The following is a 19,256-nucleotide window of genomic DNA, read 5'->3' on the forward strand; positions in this document are numbered from 1 at the left end:
CACCTTTTCTGGAGCAGCAACAGCTTCCTCCTTCCCTGGACACATGGAAAAGAACCCCCCCCACACTCCCCTCTCCGGGTGAGCTCCACATACAATTCAATCGTGAGATGTGGGCTTTAGGTCCGGCACAGATGGTTTCGTGCACACAAGAATATTTAAGAAGCCCTACATTTACGGAATTTGTTCCTCATCAGGATAATTACTCTACTCGGAGGAATTACGAAGGTAAAGCCTGCTCCCGAGTGGAGTCTACCAGAGGAGGAGGAGAAGCAGCGTCCTCACCGTGCCCGCGGTGTCCAGGATCTCGAGCATACACTGCTGGCAGTCCACTTCGACTTGCTGCGGCGGCGGGAAAAAATGAACACGCACCGTCAGAACGCCCGCCGGTCTGCTTTCCTGCCCCCTCCCCTCACAGTGCATATCGACAACTAACTACGCAGCCTCTCCTCAGCAGATGTTGTACTGGTTGAGGCTTAATGTGGAGTTACGATTAAGAACAGGCGGTCTCAGGCATTTTCTATTAATGGTACAGGTGCCAGGACTGTTAATGCCGAGTTTAGATAGTTCTGACCACTGTAAACTCTGATAATAAAAAATAAAAAACGCTTTTTATTATTAGAAAGAAAATGGTCAAAAATATATAAAAATGTTTATATTACCTTTAAAGAAAACAAAGCACAAAAGTTTTAAATAAGTCATTAATGCAGACAGGTTTTGGGGCAAAGAAATTTTGGCAACTTGCCATGTTTCAAGTTGTTAAAAGTTTTACTGAAATTTATATCCCAAATTTAATACATAAAAAAAATGTAAGAGATGGGGGCGCTGGCTGGGTAGCTCAGTTGGTTAGAGCATTGTCCCAGTACGCCAAGGTTTCGGGTTCAATCCCGTCAAGGCACATACAAGGATCAACCAATGAATGCATCAGTAAGTGGAACAACAAATCCATGCTTCTCTCCTTCTCTCCCTTCCTCTCTCTCTAAAATTTCAATAAATAAAGTTTATTAAAAAAAGAGATAACGGGAACACAGAAGTGCTCATGGATAACACTGAACTCATACAGTCCTCGAGACTTTAAGAACAAGGTACTTCTTTGCAAAAGCTGTGTGCATAAGGTGAAATTTTATACACTGAACTTTTATTTTCCCAGCATCTTATAAAAGAAGAGAAGGTTGGCCTAAAGAAAGTATCAACTCTCACCTGTGTGGAACATTTTTAATCAAGAAGGGATTAAGAAAAGTGGTCAATCGCCTGCATTCCAGGTACAGATCCCCATTTGTAGTTAAAGCTTTAACCAGCAACTTATTTGGGGGAAATTTCTGCAATGCAACACTGTCTTCTAAAGTTAACCTGAGGACTATTTTAAACTCTGCCTCCGGGTCAGACCAGGGCCTGAGGAGCACCACTGGCGGCCGCAGATGCCCTGTCCCACCACCACGTATGGGTGGGTGTGGTGGCCTGTGAATGGGCGGATTCAGGGCACGATGAGTTAGGCCTGCAGTTTCTCGGAGTCTCTGAAGCACAATTTTGTATCCAATCTGCAGATAATGAAACTGCTCCTCCAGTACAGCTGGATGAACTTAATTTCCTATTTGCTGAAAGGGAGGTTTAATCTTTTTTTTTTTTTGGTGTATCATTGGCTGCTAGTCTTTCTTATAACTCTAGGTTCCCCCCACCCCCCGCCCATAAGGTCTAGGAAATAAAATAATAAAAATGCTCTATAATTCTATCTAGTCTTAGAGTTAAATAAAATACTACTTTTGTCAAGATCAACTTTTTCCCTTTAAATAAGCTTTACTGTTCAGGTCACAACAAAACAGGGCGGGAAGCAGAGTTCCCACACACCTGCTCCTGCTCCCCACTAGCCTCCCTCGCCCTCAGCACCCCACAGCAGAGTCGGTGCTGCTGGAACCAACGAACCTACTATATTGACACCCTGGTGCCCTGCAAAGCCCGCAGGTTACAACAGAGTTCACCCCTGGTTACCTTCTGTGGGTTGGAACAAGTGTAGAATGGCACGTGTCTACCATTACAGTATCACACAGAACCCAGTAACTAGCTTTGTATAGTCTAAAGATGAAGTACTACCTTTACAGTTATTATCTAACTAAACATAAATCTTTCAGTCACTGGAAAACTGCGTGCATAAAAGTGATCTTGATTTTAGTTCACAAAGTTTGTCAAAAATATACCTACTTATTTATGTGCAATTTTTCTACATTAAAAATACTCCCCACTAGGAAAATGAGTATATTAAAGAACAGATTACTAAGCTCCCTATAGCTAAGCAGTATTCAGTAACAAATATTTTGTCTAGGTGTAACTTTTTTTAAAAGATTTTATTTATTTATTTTTAGACAGAGAGAAAGGGAGGGAGAAAAAAAGGGAGAGAAACATCAATGTGTGGTTGCTTCTTATGTGCCCTGCACCGGGGACCTGGCCTGCAACCCAGGCACGTGTCCTGCCTGGGAATCCAACCAGCGACCCCCTGGTTTGCAGGCCAGCGCTCAGTACACTGAGCCACACCAGCCAGGGCTAGGTGTAATTTTTAAAAACAGATACAGAACATTTGTATCATTTCTCAAAACTATTTTTAGGAAGCACTTCCATGGATGTGAAGTTTTAAAGTCGTACGGAACTACTTGTAGGCATGTGCACGCATACAAGTTCGATATTTTACCTTTCTGTAGGAGTCTTCTATCGTTGGGTCATATTTTTCAACAAAAATTCCCTGAACGAACTGAACTGTCTGAAAAAAAAAAAAAAAAAAAGGCAGAAAACAGTTAAGGACATGAAAGAAAAACCAACCCCTATAATGGTACTTAACCTCACAAGGTGGTGAAGATGAAATGACATTGAGTGAGAATTCTGGGTGAACGTGCAAACGTGAGGCCTCACTGTTTTTCGACGTAAGGCCACCCTGACAGATGGGGGCAGGCCTGGGGCAAAGGCGGCAGGCACGCTGAACACCGCCAGCAGCGCTGCTGCTGACACGACACCACTAATTACTATGCTGAGCTTTAAAATACAACACATACAAATAACGACACACTCTGATTTATTAAAAAATGAAAATTATCAGCAAACTCCTATTACTCCTCTATGTCTCTATAGTTACTTTTATCTCGTGGTCTTAGAGGAGACAGACAAAAGCTTCTAAATTGTACAGTCTTAAACCAGTCTTTCAAATTTGGGGGAAACAGGGAATTAAAATGTATTGAATTTATTAAATGTATAATCGCATTCAAATTTCACATTCACCTCAGGCATTTTTCCCATTTGCCAGCTGAGATTCAAACGTACGCCGTCCTGATTCCAAAGCCTTATGCTTTTCATCGGAAAATGCTGCCTACAAATCCTTTTCAGATTATCTACTTTCATCTCTAGGATTCCGGTAAGCTCGGACTAGGAACTAGGTATTTTGTCATTTGACAAATGAAAAGAAGCACTGAAGATGATTGTGAAGTACTTCCTGGACAGCTTTAAAACAGGATCTGGCCCACCCCTGCCTGAAAACAAGGTTAAGTACGTGGGGCTGAGCTCACGTACACCTGAGTTACCTAGAGGAGTATTCTGTACGTGATTTTAGTTAGCTTTAGCTAAACAGGTTAACTTGAATGTAGTAAACTTCTATTCTTCAAAGGAAACTCAGGATATAATTATACCAAAAACTTTCAATGATTTAATCACCTCATCTTCTTAGTACTACGTATAATTTAAATATGAAAAATTTCCTAATATGCTTTAGACTAGAGCAAAGGTCCTCAATATGGTTCAGGGCAGAGATTTAGGAGGGGGAAAAAAAGGATTGTTTTCCTAATACTATAATGCATTCTCTCATAAATTTACAGTGGAGTTTTTCAAAGGATACACACACACACACACAGGGTCCGGCCCAATAATGACCCTTTTTATTACAAAATCATAAGCATGTAATCTGTAGCATAACAATACCACACTCAAGCACTCCATAGGACATTTTAGGTGAAAAGTTCAAATTAAAACTGTAAATTGTTACACCCATATTATTACCCTACTGACCACAATCACGCCGGCGTTACTTCTGCCAAGCCCTGTACATCACAGGCTTTAAAAAGACATTGATGCAGAAGCAGGTATGAGAGAACCCAAGTCACTCTACAAGCTAGTCGTTGGACAAGGGACTTGCAGAAAAGACAATCCCACACTTCTCACTCCTTTCTTATAAACCCAAACTTTGGTTACTTCTTTGAACCTCATGCTTTCAGTTCTCACGGACATCTCATTCACTCACTCATTCACTCACTCACTCACTCATTCATTCATACAGACTGTTGTTTTCCCGCTGGACCCTCTGCTCCCCGCCCCACTCACTGTCTTCTCTGTACCAGTCCCTCCCTTCTCCTGCAGCCTTGTCTTCCCCTCCACTGGACTACCACCTCCAGCCCACTGACATGCTCTCCCATCTCCCAACCGAAAACGAAAACCTACCCTGACTCCACACCCGCTCCGGCTCCTGCCCCCTCACTGTCCCTCTCATCTACAAGGGTGGTCCCACCACCCTGGCTCCCGTTCCCTCTTCCAGCGGCCCCAGCAGGGTCACGACACCATCACTTACTAAAGCTGCTTTTGTCAGGCCCAGCCACCTCCCTTGTTCCCAGATCCTTTTCCTCTGCCTGACCCGACCTCCGAGCAGTCAGTAAAGACGCAGTCTTCACATTCAGGTACAAGACATTTCCTTCTATATATGCGGGATCCTTTGAGTCTCCCTGCCATTCAAAGGCTGAGAGGTCCTCAGAGCCCAGTCCTGAGCTCGCTCCTCTCCCTAGACAACCCTACTTATTCCTACGGATTTTCATTTTTAATTATTTTATTTTCAAAAAGGCAATTTCATGGACATAGGATGAAGTGCCACAGATCCAGAAGAGTACGCAGTGGTAACTCACCAACCCTCCCTGCCCCCTGTCCCCAGCAACTCCATTCCACGCCCAAGGAAGTGACGGTTACCCGTGGCTTACTGAACCCAGCAGAGGACGGACGGTCCGTGCATTTTATGTCTCTCTTCCTCATCCTCCCTTGTTTAGGAAACACAAATGGTAGTCTGCTCTGTTTGGGACCTTTTTGCTCCCCAAATAATACATCTTGTACATCATTACGTATCTGTATATGTAGAGCTGCTACATTCTTTTTAATAGTTATACAGTAGTCTACTCAAAATATGCTATTAAAAACTTACTTAACTAGGCATTTAGGTTGTTTCCAAACTCCTGCTACTGTGAAGAACGTCACAGTGGATATCCTTGACCATGTCATTCTGTAAACTTTGTGGGGGAGTAAATTTCAGATGGATGTGCTGAATTATCATCACATGGTCATGGAACGCAATACCAGTGACATATTCATTGCACCCCAAGTCTTATCAAAAGTCTCTCTTTTAATCTATCATCTTGAGAATCCATTATTTATTTTATTTCTCCAACATCTCACAAACAAAAAATTGGACATGACTCTTGACCTTCACCCTAAATCCCCTCACTCCCCAGTGTTTCCGTTCTATTGACAGCCCACCCGTGAAATGGGCAGCTCGAGGAGAAGTGTGGGAGTCGTCCTCGACAGCGCCTCCTCTCCCTGTCCCCGCATCCCTCCAGCACCGAGTTATGTCAGTTCCGCCCTATTTGAGTCTCCAAACGTCTACTTTCCTCTAGTGATGGCCATGGCCCTCACGTAAGCCCCCACAAATGATAAGAAGGGGTACTGTGTTAACTCCCACCTGCCCCCACATCCACTCTGCTTCTCATCTAGTTACTCTGCACAGAGCAGCCCCAGCGCCCTCTTCAAAACACATGCCCAGTTCTGCCAGCCCTCCCCTCAAACCCTGTCTTCAATGGCTTCTCATCGTCATTTACGAGTAGGTTCCAAGTTCTGAGATGGTTTTTAAGCCATGATCTGGCGCTGCCTGCCTCTCACCTCATTTCCCTCTTTCAACCCCTGCCCCAGCAAGTGCGACCTTTCTCTTAGTGATTTAAATGCTGTTGGGGTCACCTGCTGCAGGGGCCTCTCTTAACCACCTCCACTTTTCTTTCAAACCATCTCTCTGGCAATTATAATCAAGTGGTCCTTTGTTTAATTGTGCATTTAGCACATCTCATCCAGGGTGATGTGAGTTCCATGAGACTGGGATGAAGTGTGCTCACTGTCATAACCTCAGAGCCTGACACTGTCAAAGCTCCATTAATATTTACTGAATAAATGCAGCGCACGCATACACACACACACACACACACACACGAAAAACCCACCTCTACTCCATGTAGCTCTGGGAGCCAAAGGTAGGGTAGGACTTACTCTACTGGTACCTGTAATACTCAGTCTCTCCCACTGGAGTGTAAGTTCCTTAAAATCTAGAACAATCTTACACCTCTCTGAATCAGGAACACTAGTGTTTGACATATAGTAGGAGCCACTAAATACTTGGTCAAATGAAAGCATGAAGGAGTCACCACTATAAAACTTTACATCCACGGTTACCAAAAGAATCCCTGTCCCCTCTGGGCTAGATGTAAGCATATGAAAAAATACTGGCCCCTTTTCTCTTTAGTGACTTGAAATTTCAAAGCAAGAAAATATCAGTGTTCTTCTCGGATTGCACTAAGTAGTTACAGCCAGGCGGCTAACTTACCAGAGCAGACTTCCCCACGCCTCCTGAACCAAGGACCACTAGCTTGTACTCACGCATGATGTGGTCTGTTTAAATACTGACAACCTGGAGGAAAAAAAAATGAAGATTACTATTCAGTTGGCCAAAAAGTCTGTTACCTTTTTTCCATAAAATAAAAGACACATTTTTCATTTTCACCAATAACTTTACTGATTTGGATATCTGAGTATGTCAGCTCTCTCCTGCTATGGGATTCTAGTGGCAGAGGCCAGGGCTGCTGCTAAACATCTTCCAATGCATACGACAGCCCCACAGCAGAGGAGTATTTGGCCAAAATGTCAATATACCAAGAAACTCCGCAAACCACTTTTGATACATTGGATTGGTCACAGCACCTTCTCCATACACTGCACAAATCTTTTTCTGTATTTCAGTTGTGTTACCTTTCTTGAAATAACAAAGCATAATATGCCAAAAATGTTGCATGCTTTCTTCCATCTCCATTATTGAAATGGCTACACAAAAATCCACCAAGTCTGATTTTTAGAAGAATGCACGCTGATATGACTGCTGTCACAATACAATCTAACACATTTTTTTGAGTGAAGTTAAAGACAACTAAGCACTACCAGAGCCATCATACAAAAAAAGCCATAGCCAATTTTTTTTTGGCCAAACCAATACATATACTAAGATTAGCCTAAGAATGTACAACTGTTACACAAAATAATATGAGGTTTTGTTTTGTTTGCTTTCTCCTCCAAGACAATCAAAGCAAAGGCAGAGAGGCTACACAGTAAAACCACACAGAGTTTAACATAAACTTCCAGGACTACGGCCACACATTCTGATCCATTACAGATCATCTTTGGCCAGCATCAACCATTAGCCTGTTCATATTACTTTTAAGACTGATCAGAAAATAAGGTTCAAACTAGCAGCTGTAAGTACAATTATAAATTCAATTATTTATGAAGCTATCATTTAAACAACTTACATACTTTTTAAAAAAGTTTACTCATAACCTTTAATATAATGTACATGCTATTTAGTTTGCTTGAAATATGATATAATAATTCTATACTATTTTGCTCTCATCATTGTACTATAGCTGAACTATGTCAAATGTTACCTCGAAAATTACTAGGATAGGAGTGGGAGATTACGGATGAAGCTGTTAGAACTTAATGCATAGGTGGGTAGTAGTAACGTCCTCCATGAGGCCCAAACTGCTACAGAGAAGAATTTCCAGCGGCCAGGACGGAATACGTAAGAACGAGCTTTCCGTCCTACAGTCGCAGCACTACCAGACAACAGATAACAACAAGTGCTTTCCAACAGGCCACCAAGCAGTACAGGGCTGTGGTCGCCGAGGGGCGGGGACGCGGGACGGAAGTGAGACCTGCCACACCCCAGCTTTCGGCTCGAAGGCGCAGTTCAGACTGGGATGCAGGGAGGAGAGCTTATGCAGAGACCAGGAGCACACCAGGGAAGAAAGTTATATACAGAAAATTCCAGAAATCTGCACAGAAGTCTGTCCACTTGAGTCTGTGGCCGAACACTAAGCCAGGTACGCAGGATGAAACTCCATGAGGTAAGATAAAGAGTGAGTAAGTATGTACAAGGTGAACACTTCCAAGAGTGCTGGGAAATAATGGCGTTCTGACCAGGAAAGTCCTCCTTGTTGAAATACAGGCCATCGGTTCAACCCAGAAGATTCGCACTGGAGAATCTGTTCTAGATGCTCCTAACACAGCTCGAACACAAGCCTCAAATGGAGAGAGCCAATCCACAAGTAACTCAACTGTGTGTCACAACAGAATCCAAAATTCTTTAAAAGAAGAAAAAAATATCCATCATAGGAAACATTGTAAAATTTACAATGTCCATTTCATGCAATAAAAAGTTAGTAGACATGGGCAGAAGAAAGGAAATGTAACCTGAAATCGGGGTGAAACGAGTCAACGCCAGCAGTCCCAGAAATGAGGCCATGTAGTAATAAGGGCTCTGAAGCTGCTATTATGAATATGCTCAGGATTTACGGGAAAACGTGAGAAGAGATATGATGGGGGAAAAAGAACCAAAATTAACTTCTAGAGTTCAAAAATATCTGCAATAAAAATATCACTGGATGGGATTAACAGTCTACTAAATAAGACCAAAGAAGATTTCCGAGACCTACGATGCAGAGAAGGAAGGCGATGAGGAGGAGGGTGAAGAGGGAGTCGAAAGGAGAAGGCGAGGAAGAAAGGGGAGAAGAAAAGTACAAGAAGAGAGCCTCAGGACAACATCAAGCTATCAAAAAGATTTTCCAAATCTGATAAGAAATATAAATCAACAGATTCAAGAAATTCACTGAGCCCTCTCCTCAGTATAAATGCAAAGAAGAGTACAAGGAACAATAATCAAATTCCTGAAAAACTGTCAAAAAGAGAAAATGTGAGAAGAGAAAGAATTCAGACAACAGAGGAGCAAACTTAAAATATGGAGCCTTTTTGAGAAGCTATGGAAGACAAGAAAATGAAACATTTAGAATGCTTAAAAAGTAGTAAACCTAGAATGGTAAATACAATGAATATATTCTTCAGAAATGAAAGTAAAAGCTTTTACAGACAAAAAAAAGGGGGTGGGGTGGGGCGGGCGGGGGGGGGGGGGGTGCGCTGACCAGCATACTCTTACGAAAGAAAGCAAAGGAAGTTCTTTAACGGAAGGGAAATGCTGAGGCAGAAACTAGATCCACATAAAGGAATGAATTGTTGACAGATGCAACAACATGGACGGACACACTCAGCATAATAAGCCAGACAGACGCAAAGAGTGACTACTGTAGGATTCCACTTACTTAAGACCCTCGAAAAGATGCACTCAGTCACAGTGCCAGAAAGCTGCTCAGCCCCGTGGTGATAGGGCAGGGCTGGTGACAACAAAGGCACACAAGGGAACTTAAGTGACCTGTACCTTGACTGTGGAGGTGGTTACATGGGTGCATACATTTACCAAAGTTTACTGGACTGTACCTTTAAAATAGGTACCTTTTACTGCATGTAAATTACAGCTCAATAGAATTAATTTAAGAAAATTCAATGAGAAAAAGGGAAATTTCTCAGAATGCCAATGATAGTCATAGTGTCATGAACTGAATGCATCCTCTGCAAAGTCTTACCTTGAAACCCAACCCCTAACTCGATGGTACTAAGAGGAGGGGCCTTTGGGAGGTAACTGGGGTTAGATGAGGTCATGAGGGCAGAGCCCTGATGAAGGGGTTAGTGCCTTTACAAGAGACCCGAAAAGTTTGTTTCTCTCTGTGCTCGCCTTGTGAGGATACAAGCCAGGGAGCAGGTCCTCGCCACACGTTTGATCTGCCAGAACTTTGATCTTGGGCTTCTCAGCCTCCAGAACTGGGAAAAGGAAACTTGTTGTTTACGCCATCCAGTCTATGGTAATTTGTTACAGCAACCTGAGCTGATTAAGTAACAGTAAGGCTGTATTAGTAGACTATGCAACAGACACTATGGCAAGTATGGTTGTTCTGCATCAAACACCCAGAAAGCATCTCCTGGGCATCACAGTTCTATGCTAGGTACCAGGGACACAAAAATCAAAAGCATATGTTTCCCGACCTCAAGTAGCTCATAAAGGAAGGAAAAACAAATGACTACCATATGACGTGAACAAAGTTACTACAAAGACACACTCAGAGGGCTGGGGAGGGGCAGAGGAACAAAGGGGAGGGCAAGACAGTTTTTCAGTGCAAGTTACGTCAGAGCTAAGTGAACAACTGAGTAGGAACGCTCCAGGTAGGCAGGGAAGGGCACTCGAAGCAGGGGAACAGCTGGAGCAAGCATGCGCACCCATGACAAAGAGAAGATCCAGTGTGGCTGGAACACAGGGTTTTAACAGGTCTAAAAAGTGAGGCTGGGTACTGGGACTGGGTAGTGCTTGCAAAGGCATTTGTCGTATTTAAAGAGTTTATACCTCACCTAGTAAGCAATGGGGAGAAAATAGTGATTCTTTAAAAAAAAAAGTAATACAGTTAGATATATTCTCTAGCAAAATAGCTGGTAACAGTCCCCATACCCAATGGACTGAAGAAAGGAGAAAGAGAAGCAGGGGGGACAGTGAGGGCAGTGAGGAGGCCCCCGGGAAGGCTGCCCAGGAGCCCGGGGCTGAAGACGGAACAGCGGTCCCTGCAGGGAGAGCTGAGGGGACCTCGTGGCTGACCACGGGCCATTCTTCAGGCGAACGAAGAAGAAGAGTCAACGATAACTCCTAGATACCAGCTTGGACAAACGCGGTGGCTGGCAGCATGCCTCCCATTAAGATAGGAACTACAAAAGGAGGTTTAAAACCAAAATAACACTTTCTGCCAAACATTCAGCTTGAGATTCCTGAGGAAAAAGTAATGTGGAAGAAGTATGTGCTGGACACTAATCATCCTAAGCCTCTACCTGCACCAGGTGATTCTCTGACTTCTGTGGGAAAAAATGCTGACGGTCAAACACGAGCACACGTACCTCACCCAGACAGGTTCGCAGACCTGAAACTCCCTTTCCAGGCCCCAACTGATTCTTAGTCGGAGAGCTGCTGTCATCTCAACAAGGTGTGATTTCGTAATTTCATTCAATCCAAAAATGTGTATCTTTCAAGAGGGAATACTAATACTCTGCAAGTTGCCTTGCAGGGCAAGAAAATTTGGGGAAAGCACTGGGGCATGGCCAAATTATTTCGCGTATTCTGCAACAGTAAAATACTTGGCCTCTGTGACTCAGGTAAAGTGGCACGACATTCAAGGCCCCAAGTCATGCTTCACACACACTGTATGTACAGAGGATTATTTCTTTCACACAGAACACACACCACGGCTTACAGATGTAAATCTGTATGTGCACACGCACATACAAAAATGTAAAGCTCGGGTAAGAAAACACACACACACACACACACACACACACACACCCAATAAGGAATGGCGTGAATTAATATTTTCTTTTTAAAGGGGTTAGTTCTAGCTCATGACTGCCAAGTTAGAAAACCACCATTCTCTCCCAAGCAAATCCCATGCCTTTTTATGGAAGTCCCTGTGCCCTGCACTCCCGCACGGCACCAGGAAGCTTCCCACTCCGGTACGGTTCCCCGACAAATAAGGAGGACAAGAACAAACATTACACCACGTTTACATTTTAAGTCAATCTTGAGTCCCTAACATTATGGTCCAAAGTTACACTATAGCTTTTGTCTCTTTTTCCTTCCGCAATAGTACTTCTAAACTTCACAAAATAATATATAACTTGATTGTCTTTAGGACACAAATTGATCCCACTTTGTTTTTAAATATGTACACCAAGTAATTCAAAGACAAAATCATTTCTCTACAACTAAACCCAAAAAACAAAATCTATGAAAGAAAATTTAGTTGTGACAAGAATTTTTAGAGAAAAAAATTTTTACATTAAAAAACACTGATGGTAGTTTCTTAACAAGCAGTTATTTTGTTGGTTATAGTTCAATGTTTACAGAAGCCACGAATATTTAAAAACTGACAACTGACCACAGCATGCTGGGGGCTGGGGGGGGTGGGCAGTGATGAGTAAGTATGGAAATCAGGGCTAAGATTTAACTTTCTAAAATAGGAAGTGTTCTTCATAGCACATAGTAATGGAAGTTCAACTTTTTGTGACATGAAATCACATTATTTTTTCAGAGAGAATCTTCTTGATACTTTCTTCCCCTTCTTCTCCAGACAGGCACTTTGGGAGGAGGATGGAGACAGAGGTAAAGTGATGAGACACGCTGTCCTCCCCAGTAGTTTACAAACCAGTCCTCGAACCCTTGCCGCCGGCACACCCAGCCCCACAGCGCCCCCCACCCTCTCCACCTGCCGTGGCGGGAGATAAACGCCTGTGGACAGAAGAGGCCCACGTGGGTTCCCAGCAAAAGGAGACGATCACAAATTTGAGGAATACAATTTGACGAGGGCAATAAATTCAACAAACAAAACATGATTCAAAGAAAACTGAGTTCAGAGGGACCTGTAAAGACTGCAAAGTAAACGCAATGTCCTTAAAGAAATTTGTGAAGGACGCAGTGGAAAACTTAGCACATAAAATACGACCATCAAAAAAGCCCAGCAGACGGGCTGAAGGGAAAAGCGGGTGTGGCCGGAAAGCAGATCCGCGAACCAGGGCCCTGAGCCCACCACAGAGTGCGGAGCCCACGGCCAGGGGCAGGGCGCTCGAAAAGGAGGAGAATAAACCCCAGGTCTGCCAGCTATCGGGAATGAGGTTTAGAAATTGAACAGAAACACCGAAGAAATAACAGAAGGCCATTTCCAGAGGTAAACTAAGAAAGTTAGGAATCGTCAGATTTAAAGTGCCTGGTAAATGCAACCACTGCCATCCTCATCAAGAGTCACAACTGCAAATACTGTAGTTGAAATTTCAAACCACCAAAAGTGAAGGCAAAATCCTGAACATTTCCTAGAGAGAAAAAATATATCCCCACTGCCCGAACGTGGGCGGGCTCAGTACACAAACAGCAGAAGTGAAGCTGTCTGACTTCTGAAGCCGGAGAGAGCACCAGAGCTGTCGAGCTGCCCCCAAGCTGCCCCCAAGCTGCCCCCAAGCTGCCACTTTGGAGAGACCACGGAGACAGAGTGGCCTGTGGAGCCCTGGCTCTCGGAGTCCTCCCAGAACTCTGAGTAAAGGAGCCTTCGAGATGAGCCCGACAGCCACTATCTGACTACAACCCCCCCAGAGACCTTAGTCCAGAGCCGCCCGGCTGAGCCACGCCCTAATTCCACAGCCAGGAAACTTGGAGTGGTAATGCGTGGTTATTGTTTTAAATCACTACACTCCGAAATAGGTTAATGACTAAAAGCAGAAGAAGAAAGGAAAAATAAAGGAACAAAGATCAGACAGACAAATAGAAAATAAATAGATGTCAGACTATCCAAATATATCAGTAATCACATTAATAAATGTGATAGAAAAAAAAAGTTAAAACACCAAGCAAAATATGTAAAGCAAAGCTGACAGAACCAGAGTGAAAACCAGGCAAATACACAACCGTGACTGGATGTTAACATTTAACCCCACAGAGACACACGGAACGCCACGCCCCACGGCGGCAAAGCACTCGTTTTCCAAATGCACGTGGACCACTGATCCGCACAGACCACGCAGGGCCACAAATCAGGTCTCAACAAATTCCAGAGGACTGAAATCAATACAAAAATACCACCACACAATCTCAGAATGACTGTAAGTTCAACAACACTACTATAAATAATACGAACAGTAAGAACTAATGATAAAACTACATATCAAAAATTAGTGGAGTTGATAATCCAACAAAAAGGAAAATTATCCAAGAAATGGAAAGGCACTACAACAAGAAATCATGGCAAACAATCACATCAGTAAAAATTATAGCTAGAAATCTAATTATCACTATAAAATACATACAAAAATCTGGAAATAAAACTATGATTATCTCAACATTATGGTTTGGGAAGAGTTAAAAAGTAAAGTTACGTTAAAGTTTTTCTCTTGGAAAAGGGTAAAAATACTGAATCTCTATATATACATGTTAAAAAATATAAATCTAAATGTGAAAAATGTAGTGTCAATAACTGGATTATATATAACCTAAAAGTCACTAGAGGAAAAATGGACAAAGGAATCTCGACCAATTCAACGTGAGGCAGAAAATGAAAAATAGCCCTGGCTGGTGTGGCTCAGTGGATTGAGCACTGGCCTGCGAACCAAAGGGTTGCCAGTTCAATTCCTAGTCAGGGCACACGCCTGGGTTGCCGGCTGGGTCCCCAGTGCGGGGTGCCCAAGAGGCAACCACACACTGATACTTCGTTTCCTCTCTTTCTCCCTTCCTTACTACCTCTCTAAAAATAAATAAATAAAATCTTTTTTAAAAAAAGAAAATGAAAAATAAATAACAGTAAAGAAAGGTACACAAAAGTAATAAGAAAAAACAAATCAGCCCCAATACACTAAAAAGAAATCCCCCAAAATCTTAACTTTGTAAACCACAAATGATAAAAGTTGAAGACTTAGAAAACAATATACTTAAATGTTACATGTTGTATGAATACCTTATTTTGTCTTTTCTGGTTTTAAATACTGAATATGTCTGAACTACAGGTGTTTCTTTTGTGGCAATTCACTCCAAAACCATTTCTAGATATGGTGGACCATCTAGTTCTTTCAAATCTACCCTCACAAGACAGTTGCCCCACTTCTGGGTGATCTGACAGTGAGAATATTCTCCATCCACACTGCTGGTTCTTTGCGGTGCCTGCACAGTGGTGAGCGGAACAGAGAGAACTCCTCTTCCAGTCTGCGCCACTCCAAAGACGTGAAGACAGCTATCTCCCTGCCCTGCCCGCCGTATCCTCTCTTCCAATAAGCAGCTCTAGTTTCTTTTCCAAATAATAAAGTTTCAAATTCTGTTATCATCTGGTCTTCTCTGCAGAAGCTTTAGTTCTTTACTCACATAAAAGTAATATATGCAAATTGGCACTATTAGTAGGCATTACAAAAATAAAAACACTTGGGACGAAAAAACAGCATTCACTATATCCTCTTAACCTACAATAAAAACATCGAACTTCTGTTTCTTTGAACATTTTCCCCTGTATTTGTAAATAAGACAGTTATACTACTATCTCTTGGTTTTCAGTTTTAGATACTGCTATTTTGGTAGATGAGAATTTTTACTCTCTTAAGTAACACACAGAAAAGTAGTACATTAAGGCTGCCTTTCCTTTTTTTGTATAACTTGTGTTTATGCTAGAATTTTTATGTATCAACATAATTTTCCACCCAAACTTGCCAGATAATCAATTCAACCTTCTTACTTATTTAGGAGTCAAAGTTTGGGCAAGTTTGATAAAGTTCTCAAAAGGCTTAATATGCTGTTATGACAACACATAAAATAATCCACTGTTTGAAATCATTCCTTAGACAAAAGTGTGTTGGTATGCTTCTCTAATAACCACCTCTGTAGCAGCAGTAGTTACAGCATCTCTTTTATTTTTATTGTTTGTGTATGCCATTCCCGTCTCTGGATCAATCTTAGCAGGTCTGTTCATTTTACAACTTTTTACTAAACTCTGGCTTTATGCTTTCTTCACTGTGGCTTGTTTTATATTACTTTAATTTTTGCTTATAGGTCTATTATTTCTTTCCTTTCTTTTTTGACTTTACATTGAGTGCTTGGCTATTTAAGTTTTAGCCTTCTCATTTCCAACTGATACCTCGGGCATTCCACCAGGGATCCCTTTCCCTCTACCTACAGTGCACCTTTGTAAATTTGTCTTAGTGGTGTTCTCTTAGTGGTAAAAAATCATTCAGTTTTTGTTTTTCAGAGAACTGTATGTTACCTACACTCTTTAAAAATATTTTAGCTTTAATAGTTATTTCTTTTCAGCACACTGTAGTTATTATTCTCTTGCCTTCTAGTTTTAATTTTTCCTTTCAATAAATCAAACTGATTGTAGGTCTTTTGAAGGTAATTTGTCTTCTCTCCATGGCTATTTTTAAGATCTCTGAACATGTGCAGATTTAACCATGAACTGTTTAGGTTTTGATTTTTATAGCCTGTTTAGGATTTGTGTTTTTGTAGTCTTAAAAATTCAAAATCATAATCTCATCAAATGTTATCTCTACTTGATTTTTCTTCACATCTGGATTCTGTTCAACTGTTAGAGCTTCTCATGCTCTTTTATTATTTAGAGCATGGACTAGGCTCCTGTAATAAGGGGCCCTACTGTGGCTTTAAACAAAATTCAAGATTTTTCTCCCTCTCACATGACAGATGGAAGGGACAGAGCAGGCCGGTCTGGCAGCCTGGCAAGCTACCGTGGCCGAGCTCGTACATCTCGTTGCGCTGTCGTCCTCACAGCGCTGTCCTCTTCCACACAGCTGAGACTAGTTCACCACCATGCCCGCACTCCAGGCCATGGGGAGGAGGAAAGGGGAGGGAAGGGATGCCCCTTTCCTCTTACAGGCATGATCTGTAGGGTTAAAACCTACGCATGCGTCACTTCCACTTGCATCCAAGTTGCCAAACTTTGTCATACAGTCAAAGCTTACTGTCACAAAGGTTTGTCATACAGTCAAAGCTTACTGTCACAAACGGACGCTGTAAAACTTGGTCAACAAAACAGCCAACAAACACATCCATCACTTAGGAGAACTGAATCAAGGAAAATCAGCAATTTCTGCCCCAACTCTCCAATTCCTTTTTCCCCATAGATCTTTTCCATCCCAGCCTCTTCATTTTGGTTAATTTATTTTTGAGATCATCTCCCAGTGCACTAAATTCTCCAATCTATTCTCCAATTCTAAAGAATATTCATTTTACCGAGATTGAATTCTCCAATTCTCTAATCTATTATTAAATGTATCTATTGAGTTTTAAAAACTTTTATTTAGAGTTTCCACCTCTAGAAGTGTCCTCCCCAGGCCCTTCCCCCAGTCTCATTCTTCTTCTCGCAGGCAGTCTCGTGAAATGGTTAAAAGTCTGACGGGTGCTTCCTGTCTGGCTAGAATCCTGCTCCACCGCTTACTAAACCCGACTACAACTTTGCCTCCGAAATGCTGAATACTGGGAATGCATCAGTACCCAAAAATATCCCACACTCTGTGCCTTTGGGTAGGACATGTGTTCTTAAATCCATGAGCTGTCAAAAAAAAAAGTAAAAGCCTATATTCTATTTTAGCCACACAGTAAGTCATCAGAAAGTGCATCACAGGGGAACCCTTTTTACTTGTATTACCACCTACTTAGTAAAATGAATATTCTTTAGCAGCTGCTATCATCACAGGCTAATAAAAACATTTGTAAACCATGAAGAAAATTTAATAGACAATCACCAACACTTTCTAGGTTGACAAAAATATCTTTTTCTCAAAAAATAAGGTTTACTAAATTAGGTTTACTAATTTATGCTAGGTATAGCTAAGTATGTCAATGCTAGACACTTGACTTTCTTAAGGGCATTGCCTCATAAATTACATGATCATAATTTTAAAATGTAAGACTAACACAAAAAAACAAGCCAAGTCTAAAGTATGAATTTAGAATAGTTTCTAGAGCAAAATGGCATAACTGTCACTAAATTTCTGAAATTGTTATTCCTTAAAGACTACTTCACTTCTTAAAACCAGCTCACATGCCTGGACCTTTCCCAGAGGGAGAGCACATGATGTGACCTGCAGCGACTAAATTTTATGTGGCATTTTATCATCTATAAAGGTCTTCCCCTTTGTATTTTTTAGTGCATCAAAATCAAAACTATATAGCATTATCCCCATTCGAAAGATGAGAAAACCATACAAAGTTTAACTTGGATTAAATGATGTAAGTGAAAACTAAGAGGCTGTATGTTTCCTGATTTTATTTACTTTAAAGATTTTATTTACTTATTTTTAGAAAGAGGGGAAGGGAGAGAGGGAAAGATCCACGTGCAAGAGAAACTTTGGTTGCTTCCCACACACTCCCTCCTGGGGACCAGGCCCACATCCCACGCACGTGCCCTGACCGGGAATCAAACCTGAAACCTTTCGGTTTGCAGGCCAACACTCAATCCACTGAGCAACACCAGCCAAGGCTCTCTCTTGATTTTAAATGCCATTCTCTTTTCTATGTAATATGACTTGTTATATAACAACAATAACAGCATACGTTTACTGAGAGCTTCATTCCAGGTACCACATTCCACGTGGTATTCATTCCACGACATTCCAGGTACTGTTGTAGAAATCCTCACAAAAAGCTTATGAGGTGGGGACTAGTAATTTGTCCAAACCACAAATCCAGTAAGAGAAGCCAGGATTCAAAATCAGATAGCCTGGTTCCAGAGTTTATACTCTTTAAACCATCAGACTAACTTGCCCCTACTCATACAAGTACACAGAAATTTGTATTTGCATAGAATACCTTCGGAAGGAAACTGAGGAATGAAGGGACATGGAAAGAAGAGACATGTTTTCACTATGCCTTGCATGAATTTCTTGAAGGTCAGGCAGAGGTAGGGGTGTAGGTAGAGGGAAATTATAATAAACATGGAAGTCCATTTAACAAGGTACAAATTCAGGAGCATGAAGAGTCTAATGAAAAAATTATTTTAAGAAGTCTAGGAAGCTCGAGCATTTTCAATGAAAAGGAGGGGGAAGGACCGAGCACAGGTGTGCCCGAGTCCCTGTACGATACAGAGCCTAGGAACCTGACACTTTCTGACCAGAGCGGGAAAGCCACCTAAGGTTTTTAGGCAGAGAACGTGAGGGGAAAGAAGACTGATAGGAACAGTGCGGTTGGAACAGAAGAATGAGGACCTGGAGTGTATGGACTAGTTAGGAGGGCACGGAATGGGCCTGAGACTTGAAATAGAAAGAGGGTTAATCTTCAAGTAAGGGACGCAGTTCAGCAACGTTGCTGTGGACAGCAAATGAGACAACGCATGTGAACGCCTTGCTGTTGTAAGGAGAGTGTTACTGGTCCTTGGAGCAGAACAGCGGAGAGGTAATGTACAACAAGGGCGGAGAGCACTGTGAGATTAGGAACTTCAAATCTGGAGCCAGCATAACACCGTTTATTGATGCTG

The 19,256-nt window shown here is 42.0% G+C and overlaps 1 protein-coding gene across 2 annotated transcripts in view; it reads right to left on the reverse strand.

Annotated features, from left to right (window-relative positions):
• RAP1A (RAP1A, member of RAS oncogene family) overlaps positions 1–19,256 on the reverse strand; it is a 64,669-nt gene that overhangs the window by 11,675 nt on the left and 33,738 nt on the right. For both annotated transcript variants that reach the window (XM_045816996.1, XM_045816997.1), the window contains exons 2-4: positions 6,656–6,739; positions 2,678–2,746; positions 283–339 (exon numbers count right to left, since the gene is read on the reverse strand). In XM_045816996.1, coding sequence (XP_045672952.1) covers positions 283–339; positions 2,678–2,746; positions 6,656–6,712 — 183 coding nt within the window. In that variant the 5' untranslated portion in view covers positions 6,713–6,739. The remainder of the gene's footprint in view (positions 1–282; positions 340–2,677; positions 2,747–6,655; positions 6,740–19,256) is intronic.

This window comes from Phyllostomus hastatus, unplaced genomic scaffold, assembly GCF_019186645.2.
Source record: "Phyllostomus hastatus isolate PE091 unplaced genomic scaffold, TTU_PhHast_1.1 phas_scaffold_216, whole genome shotgun sequence".
Lineage (NCBI taxonomy): Eukaryota > Metazoa > Chordata > Mammalia > Chiroptera > Phyllostomidae > Phyllostomus > Phyllostomus hastatus.